This window comes from Suillus bovinus (assembly GCF_016758785.1).
Source record: "Suillus bovinus strain UH-Sbo-P2 chromosome Unknown EDB93scaffold_120, whole genome shotgun sequence".
In the NCBI taxonomy this organism is placed as follows: Eukaryota; Fungi; Basidiomycota; class Agaricomycetes; order Boletales; family Suillaceae; genus Suillus; species Suillus bovinus.
Genome location: NW_024542176.1, coordinates 1 through 15,349, shown reverse-complemented (window position 1 = coordinate 15,349; position 15,349 = coordinate 1). Strand labels below are relative to the sequence as shown.

General features: G+C 48.8%; 6 protein-coding genes across 6 annotated transcripts; 3 read left to right on the top strand and 3 right to left on the bottom strand.

The window, feature by feature from the left end:
* Positions 1 to 70: 70 nt before the first annotated feature.
* EDB93DRAFT_1095584 (uncharacterized protein) lies at positions 71 to 1,918 on the top strand (the record flags this gene model as incomplete). The annotated part of the gene is made up of 4 exons (XM_041446701.1): positions 71 to 259; positions 311 to 1,267; positions 1,340 to 1,537; positions 1,601 to 1,918. 4 exons carry the CDS (start codon positions 71 to 73, stop codon positions 1,916 to 1,918), a joined length of 1,662 nt encoding a protein of 553 aa, XP_041301614.1.
* A 109-nt stretch (positions 1,919 to 2,027) lies between these two features.
* EDB93DRAFT_140564 (uncharacterized protein) lies at positions 2,028 to 3,566 on the top strand. The gene has a single exon (XM_041455490.1). The coding sequence runs from the start codon at positions 2,153 to 2,155 to the stop codon at positions 3,500 to 3,502; it is 1,350 nt and encodes a 449-aa protein (XP_041301613.1). The 5' UTR covers positions 2,028 to 2,152; the 3' UTR covers positions 3,503 to 3,566.
* Positions 3,567 to 4,981: 1,415 nt separating this feature from the next.
* EDB93DRAFT_1182974 (uncharacterized protein) lies at positions 4,982 to 6,826 on the bottom strand. The gene is made up of 10 exons (XM_041450705.1): positions 6,250 to 6,826; positions 6,191 to 6,204; positions 5,990 to 6,140; positions 5,678 to 5,940; positions 5,571 to 5,630; positions 5,493 to 5,520; positions 5,428 to 5,449; positions 5,340 to 5,375; positions 5,262 to 5,286; positions 4,982 to 5,208 (listed from the first exon to the last, which is right to left on the bottom strand). The coding sequence occupies exons 1-10, from the start codon at positions 6,385 to 6,387 to the stop codon at positions 5,097 to 5,099; spliced, it is 849 nt and encodes a 282-aa protein (XP_041301612.1). The 5' UTR covers positions 6,388 to 6,826; the 3' UTR covers positions 4,982 to 5,096.
* A 163-nt stretch (positions 6,827 to 6,989) lies between these two features.
* On the top strand, positions 6,990 to 8,800 carry EDB93DRAFT_1243460 (N2227-domain-containing protein; the record flags this gene model as incomplete). The annotated part of the gene is made up of 11 exons (XM_041452148.1): positions 6,990 to 7,082; positions 7,152 to 7,392; positions 7,451 to 7,632; positions 7,688 to 7,773; positions 7,829 to 7,896; positions 7,950 to 8,016; positions 8,070 to 8,217; positions 8,279 to 8,368; positions 8,421 to 8,493; positions 8,541 to 8,647; positions 8,705 to 8,800. 11 exons carry the CDS (start codon positions 6,990 to 6,992, stop codon positions 8,798 to 8,800), a joined length of 1,251 nt encoding a protein of 416 aa, XP_041301611.1.
* Positions 8,801 to 9,492: 692 nt separating this feature from the next.
* Positions 9,493 to 11,190, bottom strand: EDB93DRAFT_1095578 (uncharacterized protein; the record flags this gene model as incomplete). The annotated part of the gene is made up of 4 exons (XM_041446698.1): positions 9,493 to 9,982; positions 10,033 to 10,438; positions 10,487 to 10,490; positions 10,870 to 11,190. The coding sequence occupies 4 exons, from the start codon at positions 11,188 to 11,190 to the stop codon at positions 9,493 to 9,495; spliced, it is 1,221 nt and encodes a 406-aa protein (XP_041301610.1).
* Positions 11,191 to 12,259: 1,069 nt separating this feature from the next.
* EDB93DRAFT_1256361 (uncharacterized protein) lies at positions 12,260 to 12,750 on the bottom strand (the record flags this gene model as incomplete). Its single annotated transcript, XM_041453940.1, has 3 exons — positions 12,260 to 12,547; positions 12,599 to 12,607; positions 12,667 to 12,750. The coding sequence occupies 3 exons, from the start codon at positions 12,748 to 12,750 to the stop codon at positions 12,260 to 12,262; spliced, it is 381 nt and encodes a 126-aa protein (XP_041301609.1).
* Positions 12,751 to 15,349: the final 2,599 nt, after the last annotated feature.

Sequence of the window (15,349 nt, the reverse complement as noted above, 5' to 3'; positions counted from 1 at the left end):
TTTGGTATGACGCGAAGTTCGAACCAAACAAACTCTGCTTTACAAGTCTTACTTGACCTTGCACATCGCCATGGACGGCAGCGAAATAGGGCTGTTCGGTACGCTGCGGCTGATGAAACGATCGACTGATGAACAGGTAGCAGCATTCCCAATCGACGAGGAGACAGTTACCTTTGGACGCGACCCGACGTGCAGTGTGCGCCTCTATTACCCAGAGATCAGTGCTCTGCATGCAAAAATTGTATTTCAGGAAAGAAAGGTGCGTGAGTTGTTTATCTGAACTTATCAAGCCGCTAGAACTCGCAAGTAGGCTTTCCTCGTCGTTCTTGGCGACGCAGGACTCACCATTGATGGCTGCCCCGTGATTCCATCTACTAACGCCTCACTTCCCACAACGATTCCCGTCTCTAACAACTGCGAAATCGAAATACACAAGAAACGTTTCATATTCTCCTACCCGCCCAAGCAGCTACGGTCTCCACTTTACAACATTGATTCACCAGTCAAGACTGAAAATGGCAGCGGCGGACGGAGGAAATTACGAATGAGCATGATCCACAGCGCTCAAGTATTTACCCCTCGTGGAAAGCCCTCTTCAGATCCACTTGCAAACCTCCGCATTCTTCAGAGCCCACTCAAGCAGCTGGTGCCATCCCCGCGCAAGCCCTCTGCCCTAAAGAACTCCCATGTCCCAGAGGCAGACGAAATAGAAGAAGAAATCGTGCTCGTGGAGTCTAATACTCCACACGTCGTACAAGAGGACAAGGATCTTGTCATTCTCGAGCGTGTCGATATCCAAGCCCTTCCTCCACCCACCCCGCCTGTGCAAAGACCAAGACCGAGTATGAACATATACAAGACTCCGAACAAGCGTACACGCCCTTCGTTACACCGTGCTGTACTGATTCGCAGCGTACATCGTGCCGTCATGGCACGTGAAGAAGAAGAGGAAGAGAAAGAAGTTGAGGAGGTGATTGTAGGTGAGACTGTTGTAGAGGAGGGCGAGAACCATCAAGATAGTGACAGTGAAGAATTCGACGACAAACGTGAAGGCGGTGCAGGGATCGAGCATGAAGAATCTGACGAAGATGGAAGTGGCGCAGACTCAGACACCGCTGAGGAGCCTACTCCTCAACCAAGTACATGGCGCAAATCTCTCAATGCTGTGCGTGCACACGTTGTATGGCCTTTCCGCTCAAGTTCCACTGTGCCTGAAGAAAGCGACAATGATGACCCGCAAGATGAGGATGAGGACGAAGAGGCGGAGGTAAGTCTCTCCTTTGATTCTCTCCCTCATAGTAACCGTGAACACCAGCATGCTCAAACGGGCACTGACCAGGATGCACAGCCCCCACCTCCATCATCTTCCCCACCTCCAATTCACATCACACCCCAAGCTCAATCACACCTGACACCTGCAAGAGCCCCACGACCTCTGGGCTCATTTATGACGCCTCAGGTGCCGCACGTACAGTCAGGCATTGGGGCTGGAATTGTCCGCGGCGCAGGACGCAACTCCTTTGGTGGAGCGTTGCGAGTACCGTTGCCTCCTGGAGTGTCTGCACCATCTGGTCCTATAGAGACATGGGGAGGTGCGAAGAGAGTACGCGTCGAGCCCAAGTGGCGTATTGGGGATATTGAGGTACGAGGTATAGAGGAGGTGAAGGAAGAGGAGAAGACAGGGACAGGATTTGGGAGGACGCGGGTGAGTGAGGAGGAGAGGAAAGTGAGTACATGCGTTTTCTTTTGCTTTCTGGAGCTTGGGAAATGGTATGGAGAGTGCAGTCTGGTTTTCATTCAAAATGGTTTCTCTATGAGCCCGGGTTGTTGTGATACAGGGTCCATATATACATACCTCCTGGCGTGTCCCTCGTCTCTCTGGACTTTGTTTTCTTTGTGCCATTTCTCTCCCCCATGACGCGCCTTCCAACTAAATACCAACATACAGGCCATCCAAGAACGCCGTAAATCAGCGCTCACTACACCCGACCCTTTCTTTGCACAGGTACCAGGGCTGCGACGGCAGTCTGTTGCCCCTTCTACACCCTCTGCCCCGAGTGACGGTAACACGCTGCGGAAACTTCCCTCCCTGCTCGATTCTGCCATCCGCACCGTCGGTGAGCGCAGTGCATCTCCCACCAAATCAGGCGAGATGAGCATATCACCGACCAAATTCGGGGAGAGAAGTATATCACCAACCAAGTTCGGGGAGAGAAGTGCATCCCCTATGAAAGCTCCTACCCATCCACGCCCCTCATCCCCTGTGAAGCTTTTCTCTTCTCCTGTGAAATCGTTGGGAGCGCCTACGAATGCGCACACGCCTTTCGGGCGTCCTCCATCGCCTTTGAAGGCACCGCTGACGCCACATAGTGAAGAAGATGAAGAGGACACGCGAAGTTTATTGGATCGGATGAAGCGAACTGTGGAAGAGATGAAACGACGTAGGAGTTTGGGTCCGTTTGGGGACAATGAACATGAGCACGAGGAGGATGACGAGGAGAACGATACAGTGGACACTGAACAGCGTAGGGATGTCGAGAAGAATGCAGAAAAAGACATTGATGAGGAACGACAAACAGGCGAGGAAGAAGAAAACAGTGATAAGGAGAACGGCCTTGTATCTTCGCACCGAGAACCTCAATCCTCTTCACAACCTGAACCTGACCTCGAGGCGACCGACCCATCCGAACACATGTCTACACCTCTCTCTCCCACACGCATCGCGCTTGACCTTGATCTTGAACTGGAGAGGACGCCACTACCCCAGCTCACGCGTCCCACCTCTCGCCCGCAGAACAAGAATGCATCATCGTTTGCAGGGCCGCAGACACCTGCCCTCGCGTCACTCAAGCATCTCTTCCCTCCGCCAGCGCCAGTGCCAAGTACACCAGCAGTGAAGAGCATGCGTTCGCTGTTCCGCGAGGCGAGTAAGGGTGTCGGGATGGAGATAGAAGAGGATGCGTTAGAAGTTGTGGGAGAGATGATGGTTACACCTGAGGGGTATCGGGCGCGTGTCGAAGACGTGGATGAACGGGTGGGTGTCATGAAAAGGGAGGGGCACAGCAAACCTCTGAGAGCTACCTCCCGCAAGGCCCCTGTCCCTGCTCCTGGGCCTGGGCCTACCACGATAGCAGCTCGTCGCCGCACAAGAACTACTACAGCCACGGGGGTTACTGCTTCCAAGGAGAGGGAGTCATCGACTTCCAGGACTGTTTCGCGTGTGGAGACAGTGGTTACGAAAAGGGTACCAATTGCACTTCCAAAACGTGCTGAGAAAGAGAAAGAAAAAGCAAAAATGCCAGAACCAGAGCCAGTAGCTGAACCAGATGCAGAAGACGAAGCGGACGAAGACGAGATTCGAGAGATTCCACCTCAACCTGCCGCACAAAAGAAACCTGCGAGAGCGCGTCTACTTCGTGCGCGCAAAGGGGTCACAACTGATAACTCGGTATGCATCCTCTTGATAGGTCTTGTGGATGACCGATCATATGTTGTTATTTAGGACGAAGAGCCTGCTGCCGCGTCAAAGACGCGAGATGCCAGTACTGAGCCTAGGGCTCGTATAGTTACTACCACAACAGCAAGAAAACCGAAAATAGACGTTGAAACGGTACTTTTCCTTCCTTCTTCCTATCGCGAACATCTCATTTCACTCCTGCAGGCCTCAAAAACCCGGGCGGCCCGCAGTCGTGCCACCCCTGTCCCAGTTGCTCGATCTGAGCCAACAAAGGCACGCCCACGAGTTTTTGCGAAGCCAAAGGCCGCAACCACGGCAACCCGTGCCCCCTCACGGAGCAAGATGCGTAGTACGGAAGGCGACGATGATGCTGATGGGGATGACCCCCTTGATTCAATCGCGCAGCCTGAAGCCCCGGCTCCCATACAGAGGGCGAGACGCACACGGGCGGTGACCGCACCTGTGAAAGAGGAGGATGTCGATACTATGGTTCCTGGCAAGGCGAAGAGCACATCAACGACCCGCAGGCGTGCGGTGACAGCGGTGGATAAGGAAAATACCCCATCGAGTTCGAAAGAGGATGAGGGTGAGCGGAAGAAGGAGGCGGAGGTGAAGCGCACGACGCGGGCGACGAGGTCACGAGCATGATGTTGTGTCGAATGGATGTTGGTTGTTTAGTTTTCTGTCCTGATTTTCTCAACCAAACGATTATGTTCACCCTACTATGTACGTTAAGTGTTCGGGTAGTATGTATGCTACTATGGTACGCGGATTCTACCGACTCAACCCTCGTCTAGACTTTGGAGTGCGTGCGAGTATGTCATGCGTCCGCCAGAAATATCTGGTAAATTCACTTTCTCCCACTCGTCCTCGTCGGTATCGCTGCAGTTATCATTCATGGGTATGACTTTGGGATTCGAATCAAGGATTTCAAAGTCCCCCAGTCGGCTCTTGGCTATGTTAAAGTTCGGTCAGCACTTTTTCTGGGTCAGGTTATGATAAATATAATGCGCTTTACCTTTGCGCTGGCGCTTGAAGGGTACCATCTGTGCGCCGTCAAAGAGGGAAAACGTGCTAAATGACACAGTGGGAAAACCCTCTGATGAGTCGTATTCCTCAGCGTCATGAACATCATCGACCAAATGACCGTCGACTGCAGCCGCACAAATGTAGCCCCTGCTTTTCCAAGTAGAGCTATCCCCGCGTCCTGGGTTTCGACGTAGGACAGTTCCATTACTGCGTTTACGGGAATGCTGTGACATGTTTAGTGAGCGCCTCCCAGTGTAAAATAAGCACAGCGTACCCTTTTCTCCCATGCTTTGGTGCTGAGAGGTGGCATGTTTGTGTGGTGTTTACTAGAAGGGAAAAAGTTTGCGCAGTGTTAGTTTGAGCAACTGAAATTTCAAGATTTTTATTCGAGAAAATGAGTCAATAGCCTGACTGACTTTGACTAATGCGGAGCATATCTGATTTGCGCTCACGTCAAGGAGCCGAACCTGAGCGAGATTTGAGTCACTGACTCACGGAAGCAATGACTACCGTGGCTGTCGACTCATCGTCGGTCATTATTGAAGGTGGATCTACACAGCATTACAGTAGCTTTGGGAGCGGTGTGAAATAGACAGGGAAAACCGGCAATCTAATTAACACCCTCCGATTTTTCGCTGATAGGGTTGAGTGATTTGTCACAACCAGTGGAAACCTCGATAACACGAGTATCCCGCCTGCAAGTGGTCTCACGGCTATTGAGTCTGTATCCGCGTTAACAGCTCTAGTCATGGTTGATCCCCCTGAAGTGACTCACGCGGCCAGAAGCGAATTTGTATAAACTATTTAAAATTAAGCAACACATGTAAATCAGGTCGTGAAAAGCAATGCTCACCATCAGCAAGAACGTTGTAAACAGCAGTCCACAAGACTAAAGTGGAAAGGTTCAGATATGATTCCATAGCTACGACGAACTGCCTCACAAGTGTTCCTCGTGGCACAAAACTATTGACATCAGCAGTGCTCATCACAATCGTGATGGACTCACGAGGACAATAACCAAAATAGTAGACATGCTGTGAATATCAATACCATGGTCAAACCTTCGTATGCAAGGTTTGCTCACCTAGTGGCAAGACCAGTTTCAATTACCCAAAGAGTTATACGGACAGCGATATTATGTATTCTGGAAGGAATTGTTGAGAGGAGAGACCCTGAGATGGTACAGCTTACTGGTCAAATATGGTCCGCCTGCGTTCACGCTGCAGGAAATACACCAGACCGATCGTGATTACCAGATCGCAAACAGTAGCTGCAACGAGAGTCAGGATTGTCAACCAATTTAGTGCGTTTTTTCCTGTTCGGTTCGTGGGAATGTCTAGTGCCTTGGCTGCATCTACCAAAGTGCCAGTAAGAGTCAACATGCTGAAAATGCCACAAAACGCGGCGAGCATCTTGCTTCCTGAGAATTTGAACAATCTATAGATAAAAAACATCTGCAAATTTAAGTGGTATGGATTTTTACTTGAATCTATCGTTACCTACCTGAACAAGAGTGCTAATCAGAGGTGTCAGGACGATATTTGCATCTCGAGAGCTGGAGAATATCGTCACACCGTCAGGATTCTCGCAACCCGTGACGGTCAGAGTCCATGTCCAATACATGATGCAGATAATATGTGCAAATGTCAGCATCCTGAGATGAATCAGGCTTTGAAGTCGATATCGAAATGCATCGATACATACATCACGGCTGCCACCTACTTCGATTAGCTTTAACTAGAAGCAAGGCAGGCATAACACACCAAAATTTGGAAGACTCTTCTATCACCTGGAAAACGTTTATAGTAAGTGTATGTTTGCATTGTCGAGCACCCAAATAAGTAGCCAGCGATCATCGATCCAACCACCGCTGGTCCAATAGTTATTGCTGCTCCAGGCATTCTGAAGGCAAGGTGAGCGCATTGGATCGATCCAGATTATATATTCACGTGGGCCTCATATGCTGTGCGTAAGTCATAAGGACTAGATGTGTGAGGCGATCTGTCACCGAGTGGGCGTGCCAGTAAGATACTATCAGCGCAAGGAAACTGGATACGGAGCTCCGCACTATGGCAGCCATATAGAATGCATCAAAAAATAGTGTCAGGAACGAAGATCTTTCCTCGTATATCTTCGAGTTCTATCAAAAAAGATGAAGTTGAACTCGTAGTCAGTGCCCACTGGCAGCTGTCACGGTGCTATGCCAAGGTAGTCAAGCCAATTGTCATGGCTGTTGCTCGGCATTACCCAAAGAAGTCTAAACAATAAGATTTGAGTGAGCCAACGGAGATTACCTGACGACACCGGTCATATCACAACTGGCAGCAGTGCTAGTAGGAGTCCGAGTCTTCGTGGGGACTACTTTGTTTGATGTTGTTGAATTCGGAAGTCGCTGACTCATCCATGTGTGCCATAGTGTCTATAATTAAGTACCCTTTTCTGACTCGGTTGCTTCGAATCACGTTGATCTTACCTCGTGGAACTTACACTTGTCTCTCGAACAATGTCCCAAACATTCTCGGACGCTGACATCGAAGAGGAGCAAAAACATTTTTCTAATGTCATCGCAACATTCCAGCAATACGCCCAATATTCGGTAGGTATTCTTAATCATCATGCACCACACTGTCACCTTATGAATAACTTGCTTGTCCGACACATTCAGCTAGCAGCCAATAACAGGCGACGAAAAGACATCTACACACTTTCTCAGGGTGACAAAGAACTTCTCGACGTTCTTGGGTACCGACAAAAACTTCAAGAAGTGGATAGAGCCATTCTGGACAATGCAGAATTCTTGAAGCTGATTGTTGCAAACCCCGAGATCTTTGGCCATGATCTCGACTTTCCAAAAGATGCAGGTGATGATAATGCTGACCTTCGGACTTTTCATGACCTTTCGCATGGTTTGTACTTGTGCGAGACAGAATCCGATTTGTGCTTACCAATGCCAATGTTGTGCAGGTGACGCGCATTCACATTCTCATGGTCACCCGCATCACCACAGTCACTCGCATGACCATGAGAATGTCACCCCAGATCGCAGAGCTGTCAGCCAGTATCAGCGAAAGTACAAACCTACGGACTTCGACATGGACAAGTTGCGAAGCACTCTGAAGCAATTCGTACGGGACTGGAGTCAAGAGGTAAACTTATAATTCTACCCCTTTTCAAATTATGTAACTTGGGCTTGCATCCCAGGGAAAAGAAGAACGGGACACGTGTTATACGCCAATCAAAGACGCGCTGGTCGCGCATTTCTCGGACAAACCATCTCCGGAGTTAAGGTTAGTTCAGGCTCTAAACTTTCCTCTTGACAACATAAACGTATTACTCTACCAGACAAAATATCCGGGTGCTCGTTCCTGGTGCAGGCCTTGGCCGGTTGGCTTATGATGTTGCGAATTTAGGTTTGCGGAGCTTGTGTATCTCTCTTCCGATTTGGACTTAGTCAGTCCGCTAGGGTTCGCCTGTCAGGGAAATGAATTCTCTCACTACATGCTTCTTGCTTCTTATCTTATTTTAAATAGGTAAGAAAAGCAGGGATCTGAGTGTGCGACTAAACATTTGATTCTGGTCGCAGGACTGACGCGATTGGACAATACACCATATACCCTTATGTCCATTCTTTCTCCAACCTTCCTGACCGTGAAGCAATGTTACGCCCAGTGAAAATACCCGATGTCCTTCCCTCGGCCCTACCAGCTGGCTCGAATTTTCCTTGGTTGCGGGTATGATTATTGACAGGTCCTTTGAGTATCTTGGCTTCTCAACGTTTCAGGCGACTTCGAGGAGATTTATGGAACAGAATACGAAGAAGGCAATTTCGAACCACAGGCGGGGCAATGGGACGCTGTTCTGACATGTTTCTTTATTGATACTGTAGGGATTTGTTTCCGTTCAGGTGTATTTTATGCTAATGAAGCTAATTCAGGCAAAGAATATCGTCAACTACCTTCGTATAATTCACAGGATATTGGCACCTGGTGGAGTATGGATTAACATGGGTCAGAGCGGTAGCTTTGTCCCAGCTTTCCTGCTGACCACATATCAGGCCCGCTGCTCTGGCACTTCGAAAATAATGCAACCAATGATCCATCCATTGAACTTGATCTCGAAGAAGTCAAAATGCTGGCTCGAAAAATCGGTTTTGTGATCTCTGTAAGTCTTTATATCGCATTCCGCTGTGTAAATCTGACGAGAGCGATCTGCTATCAGGATGAGCGAACGATAGACACGACTTACACGAGTAATTCCCGGTCTATGCTGGGATATGTTTATAAAACTGCTTTCTGGACGGCGACGAAAGCTTAATGATAGATGCACCATGAGCTTCTCTCGTTTATTGAATGACACACATTGCTATCGTGCAGCCTTATGAGCGGCGTGTAAAATGGTAGCAACTTCGGTGAATGTCGGGTTGTGCAAAATACGTGCGTGTATCCGTCGACTGTTCATCCCTGGTATCAGCAATCATATTGCAGTTCTCAATATGCTTGGAGATAGGTATTTCTGCGCACTCATCGACCCGCTATCTCATCATTTTTCGCTATTGATTCCTGACACTGTCCTCCAAACCCATCCCAAAAGGCGGATCTCCTCGGGGCTCATCCCGGTAGTCTCAGGTAAGTAGAACAAACAGAATAGCCATCCTAGCAGACTTAGCCTTGTATAGAACTCGGCGGGAGTAATTTTCAGCAACCACATCAGTGAAGTTCATTTGGTAGTTACTTCACGCACCTATATTTCCAGATACTCAATTTCTGCGTTCAGAGCGCTGATCTCTGGGAAATAACTATAATGGCGAAAACTACAACATGAGGTCGCGTTCAAAGTCAACGTGCTGCCTTCTCATCGACTGGGAATCCTGCCACCTCTTCGTTCATCAGCCGCGGTGTCCAAAACCGCACAATTCCGCTGCCGTTCATGTCGGGTTCGTTCATGTGCACGAGCATTGATATTGAGCAAGCTAAATGCATTGCGCCCACAGGCATTATAGCCAAGAACTACAAGTGAGGCATCAAGGCGGTCCACGACACCGCCTTGTATGCGTCAGGAGGAAGATCGCGTAAAGTGGTGAACATGAGCACCAAGAGGATGGCACGTCCTATGATGTACAGGATGGGACACACTATGAACATAAATAACCATGAAATCATGGTTGCATACGGCAGGACTACTAGTGTGCAGAGTATTACTGGAAAACATGCAAAAACGCAGCTGGGTGTGCAAGATATAGCAATGGCGCTCATGCGCCAGAGGACCTGTTCCTGATATGTGGGGAAGGCAAAAAACCAAGCCATACAATGGACACCGCCAAATATGGTTGCCATAAGCAATCCAGCAAGCGCAAGAACTAGCTGGTCCAAAAGTTCGAGTGCGATACTGCCATCAAATGTTGGAACTCGGAGCTTTTGGAAGTCGGACGCGCCTAGTATTTCGAAGTATGAATCCCAGATCGTGAGAATCCAATTATGGTCTTCTGCTTCATTAACACTAAGGCAGACATAATCAACAGCAGTATAATTGTTGAGGCGCATACATACTTAATGTGATGCTCTGGCCTTGACTCGGTTGATTTCAAGTACACTGGATATGGACATTGCACGTTGAGAGGCTTGTTCCACCACGCAACATAACTTAAAAAATTGAGAACCGCAAAAGCCAGTGTCCCCACTTCGAGCTGGGTGGTTTCGAGGTGATAGATAGCACGCGTAATGAGCTGAATGACAAACCAAGTCACTTGAAGGATGATCAATCCTTTCGATATCGCATTTCCTTTGCTCTTGTCATGAATCCGGTTCACTGTTAGGGTAGGGATGTCGATAGACTTGTCATGTATCAGTTCGAGCATGCGATCAGGCCGTAGTGTGAGGTAGGGTTTCCCGTCCACATAAAGCATGAAACCACCCATCAACATAAAGAAACTGTGTGTATGAGTCCATGTATAATCTACGAATGTAGATGAGTCAATATTTAGGTGAGTACTCGGAATTGGACTTGCCTTCAGATTGTTCCGATACATAGGCTTTGAACATCTTTTTGAATGGCTTCGCAAGAGCCTGAGCATATGTACCCCCACATCCTGGAGTGGGCGCTGAAGTAATATGAATTTCCGAAGGAACAGTAGGGCCACCTTCAGGGTCTTGAGAACCAGGTGAGTCATTCTCCGGGTGCGGCAAAATAGAATGTCGAGCTCACCTTCGACGTTATATTGCTCTACAGTTGCTTCCAAGTCAATGGAACCATGATCCGAGTCTAATGACGTGCATAGTAAGTTGCTCAAGAAACGTATACAGTTTCGAATGGCACGGCCCACCTCCAGGCTGCTCTTGTGGCTGAGGAACACCGAAATGTCCAGATTCCTTGAACTGTCTGGTAACATGGCGAGCGCTAATCCACTGGCGCACAGCCCATATGACGATCAGTTCAGGAGCAATTAGTGCCATCATCATGATGCCAAGTCGTCGCCACAGAATAACAACGAGGCTGTCCTTAGGACTCGGGATATTGGGGTGAATGGCGCTATATACACACGCAAACATAGTGAGAAGTGAGCTGGACACGATGTTCCACATGGTTCTAGTATTTGTGAATAATGGGACTTCAGCTTCAGAAACGTTGCTACTAGTTGTGTTTGTAGTAGGTACAGCTTGGATAACTCCAAAGAGGTAAAGGAGGAAGCAGAAAGGTAGCAGGCGCATTGTGTTAGAGTATACCGAAGAGCCATCTGAATCCTGTTCACAGTTTATATGTTACGGCGAGCGTCAGCTTACAGCAAAGTAATGATCCGATCGATCGATCAACTAGATCTGGGGTGGTCACATGCACATAAACAGCCAGCCCATCAGAGTCGTTTGGACGGCGAAAATGGCGGTTTTACGATGCTTATAGTTAGACTAGTAGAAGCACGCGCGTTTAGGGTTAAAGCGTCGTTTACAAAAGGAACAACATTTTGTAGCAAAACGTTGATGCAGCAGCGGAATAAGGGCATTACCGAACTCACAGTGGCGAGCAGATGGAGATCACAAATTCGAGTACTGAGTTTAATTCATGATCGGCCGGGCCCTTCAGCACCTGACGCTCTGTCTCAACTAAACGTGTACATGGAATGTACGTCTGTTCCACGATAAGCAACCCTCGCTGTCTGACTGCAGTTGATAGCCGGGCCCAACGCATGTCCAACGGCAGGATTTAATCTAGTACCTTCTCTTCGGCCAACGACTGTCAAAAGTACCGGGTCGTACGGTTCGGTGCGGAGAATCTTCAGCTGAATGACTCTTCTTTCTTAGCGGTCATGCGCGCTAGTCTTGCGCGCACTTCGTGCATGTCATGGCCATTTCACTACGTTAAATACAATCCAAGAGTGTCACCTGAATGGGCGGCGATAAAATTATTTTGTCATGCATTCCATCATGGGCGCAAAGAGATTCGTACCTTCGTTCTTTAGCGCCAGCTGATGCCCTTGTCTGCATATCACCAGTTGACAGTACAACAACATTGATCCCAGAATTCTAACACAACATGAAAGTCCAATCCCATGTCCTCCAGACTTTTCAGAAACCGATCCCAGTCGTTGCACAGGCGGGGTGAGTAGAAGAGGGCTTGGACATCGACACTTTCGAGGATGACAAGGTCCTTATTCTCCTGTAAAACACGTGGAGTGTGACTCTGGTTCTGAGACATGGGAGTTCTTTAGGGCAGAGGGTTTATGTGGGGAAGGCATGGGCTGCTTGAGTGGACTCTGGAGAATGCAGAGGTTTGCGAGTGGATCTAAAGAGGGCTTTCCACGAGGGGTAATACTTGAGCGCCGTAGATCATGCTCGTTCGTAATTTCCTCCGTCCGCCACTGCTATTTTCAGGCTTTACTGGTGAATCGATGTTGTATAGTGGAGAACGTAACGGCTTGGGCAGGTAGGAGGATATGAAATGTTTCTTGTGTATTTCAATTTCGCAGCTATTAGAGACGGGATTCGTTGTGGGAAGTGAGGCGTTAATAGATGGGATCACGGGGCAGCCATCGATGGTGAGGCCTGCGTCGCCAAGAACAACAAGGAACGCCTACTTGCGAGTTACAGCGGCTTGGTAAGTTCAGATGAACAACTCACGCACCTTTCTTTCCTGAAATACAATTTATGCATGCAGAGCGCTGATCTCTGGGTAATGGCATAGTGGCGCACACTGCATGTCGGGTCGTGTCCAAAGGTAACCGTCTCTTCATCGATTGGGAATGCTGCTAATTGCTCATTAGCCTTCCACTTCATCTGCTGCAGCGTCCAAGCAGTCCTATTTTGCTGTCATTCATGATGATGAGCAAGACCTCAAGAATCAAAGTTTGTTTCGTTCGCGTCCATGTCATACCGTTACGTGCGGGTCATGTGATCGTGTCGCGGTTCATCATAGAGCCCCTTCAGTGAATTCACCCGTCTCAGATGGGCAGCCAAACGTGACAATGTACCAATGGGGACGGGCTATCCCATGTGGGCCCATGCCAATAATTGTACCATGATACATGGGTGGGCCGAGGTCATGTGTGTACCCGAGACAAATGGATGGGCCGGGGGTATATAATACAGACAGTAGTATAGGAATGTACTAGTATACAGGACATTATGGTGAATCCGGTCTTACAATGGAGACGGGTAGGCCAAGGGTAAAAAGTATAGACATTGGTATATAGATATACTACTATATAGGACATTATATGTAATGAATACAGTGTGCAGTGGAGACAGGTGGGCCAGAGGAATGCGTGTACCCACATGACAGGGATGGGCCGAGGCCAGTTACTGGAGAGGAATGGGCCAGGTGCAGAGGAGGAAACAGATGGGCCGGGTATACAGGTTGTCCGGACGGATGTGTGTACCCACCTCATACGGATGGGCTGAGGCTGATTACCGGAGAGGAATGGGTCAGGTGCACCTGAGGGAAACAGATGGGCTGGAGGAATGTGTGTACCCAGGGCGAACAGGTGGGCCGAGGGTATAAAGTGGGTTGGCTGGATGGATGTGTACCCACCTTACACAGATGGGCCGAGGCTGGTTTTGGAGAGCAATGGGCTGTAAACCAGGGCAAACAGATGGGCCGGATGTATATATGTACCCACCTTACATGGATGGGCTGGGCGGACATGTGTAACCAATGAGAATGGGTGGGCCAGAGTAATGTGTGTACCCAGGGCAAACGGGTGGGCTGAGGTAATGTGTATACCCAAGGCAAACAGGTGGGCCGGAGGAATGTGTGTACCCAGGGCAAACAGGTGGGCCAAGGGTATAAAGTGAGTGGGCCAGACGGATGTGTACCCACCTCACATGGATGGGCCGAGGCTGATTCCCGGAGAGGAATGGGCCAAATGCATACGAGGAAACAGATGGGCCGGGTATGCAGGTTGGCCGGACAGATATGGACTCGCACAGGGATGGGCTGGGTATGCATGTTGACCAGACGGATGTGTGTAACGGGTCAAACAGGTGGACAGGGCAGATGTGTGTACCCAACTTACACACGGATGGGCCGGATGAACGTGTGGGCCGGGTGAATGTGTGTACCCAGGGCGAACGGGTGGGCTGGGTTATGTGTGTACCCAAGGCAAATGGGTGGGCTGGGGGATGTGTACTTAAGGCAAACAGGTGGGCCAGAGTATGTGTGTACTCGAGGCAAACAGGTGGGCCAGAGTATGTGTGTACTCGAGGCAAACAGGTGGGCCAGAGTATGTGTGTACTCAAGGCAAACAGGTGGGCCAGAGTATGTGTGTACTCGAGGCAAACAGGTGGGCCTTAGTATGTGTGTACCTAAGGCAAACAGGTGGGCCGGAGTATGTGACACCGGACATCCGGTCAAAGTTATCATCCAGTCTCTATGAGAGTATGTAGTATAGATCAGGTAGGTACTCAAGGGGCCATCTGACTAAAATTTGTATACAATGTGTACAATAACGTCTCTACACAGAGGCACTCTGCTTGACCGGGTCACCATATTTCACATAGCCATATTTTGCGTACTCTGTTCTTGGAGTTCCAACAAAGTTATGGATACTATCTCACATGTACCATGCAGTAACAATCCGGTTACCCTCCTCCACATGCATATGATGTCTCACAAGCCGACACGATGAGGCCAACATTGACCCGGAGTTATATAGAATTTATCCCAAGATTAATGAAATCCGTGATGACCGGATGGTAAATACCTGCGGTGGTCATGATATCAAATGCCTCTGGTCGACATTTCGGATCTCTATGAGGTGGTGACCGTGATTGCAAATGACTGACACCACATTGAAAACAGATGTCCAATGTTGTAAATGATAGCACATATCATGCAACTCATACTGGCTCGCCCATTCACCCAGTCTGACTTGGGTTTGAATTCCAGCAGATAGAGATCCGGATGCATGACATGAAGTGCAGCAGAGACAAGGATACCAGACCTTTGGAGGGAGGTCATGATATTGTGACCATCAACTCCCTTTAATGTGGCTGATACATCAGGTGAGAAACCATCTTCTGGATCAAGATTTGGGAAACCGTATTTCTATGACACTTCAGATGGGTAACCTGAATTCATATGAACAGGATGTACCTCTCTTCCTTGCTGAAACCAAGCCGAGATATATTGATGCAACTGGGGGTGATCTTCTCATCCAAACTCGGATAGAAATTGGACTTGTGAGTCCGCCATTCAGTAGGCTTGCTGATCGTGATGCTATTGTTCAGCAAATTGCCCATGGAGTTTGTAGCACAATGCATATCTGTCTGGATACACCCGGATGAGATGAAATACAAAATGAATGCCAATAGATGACAGACCATTATCATGCTGGTCATGGCTCCAGGCAAATACCAGACAATAATTCTGCCCCCG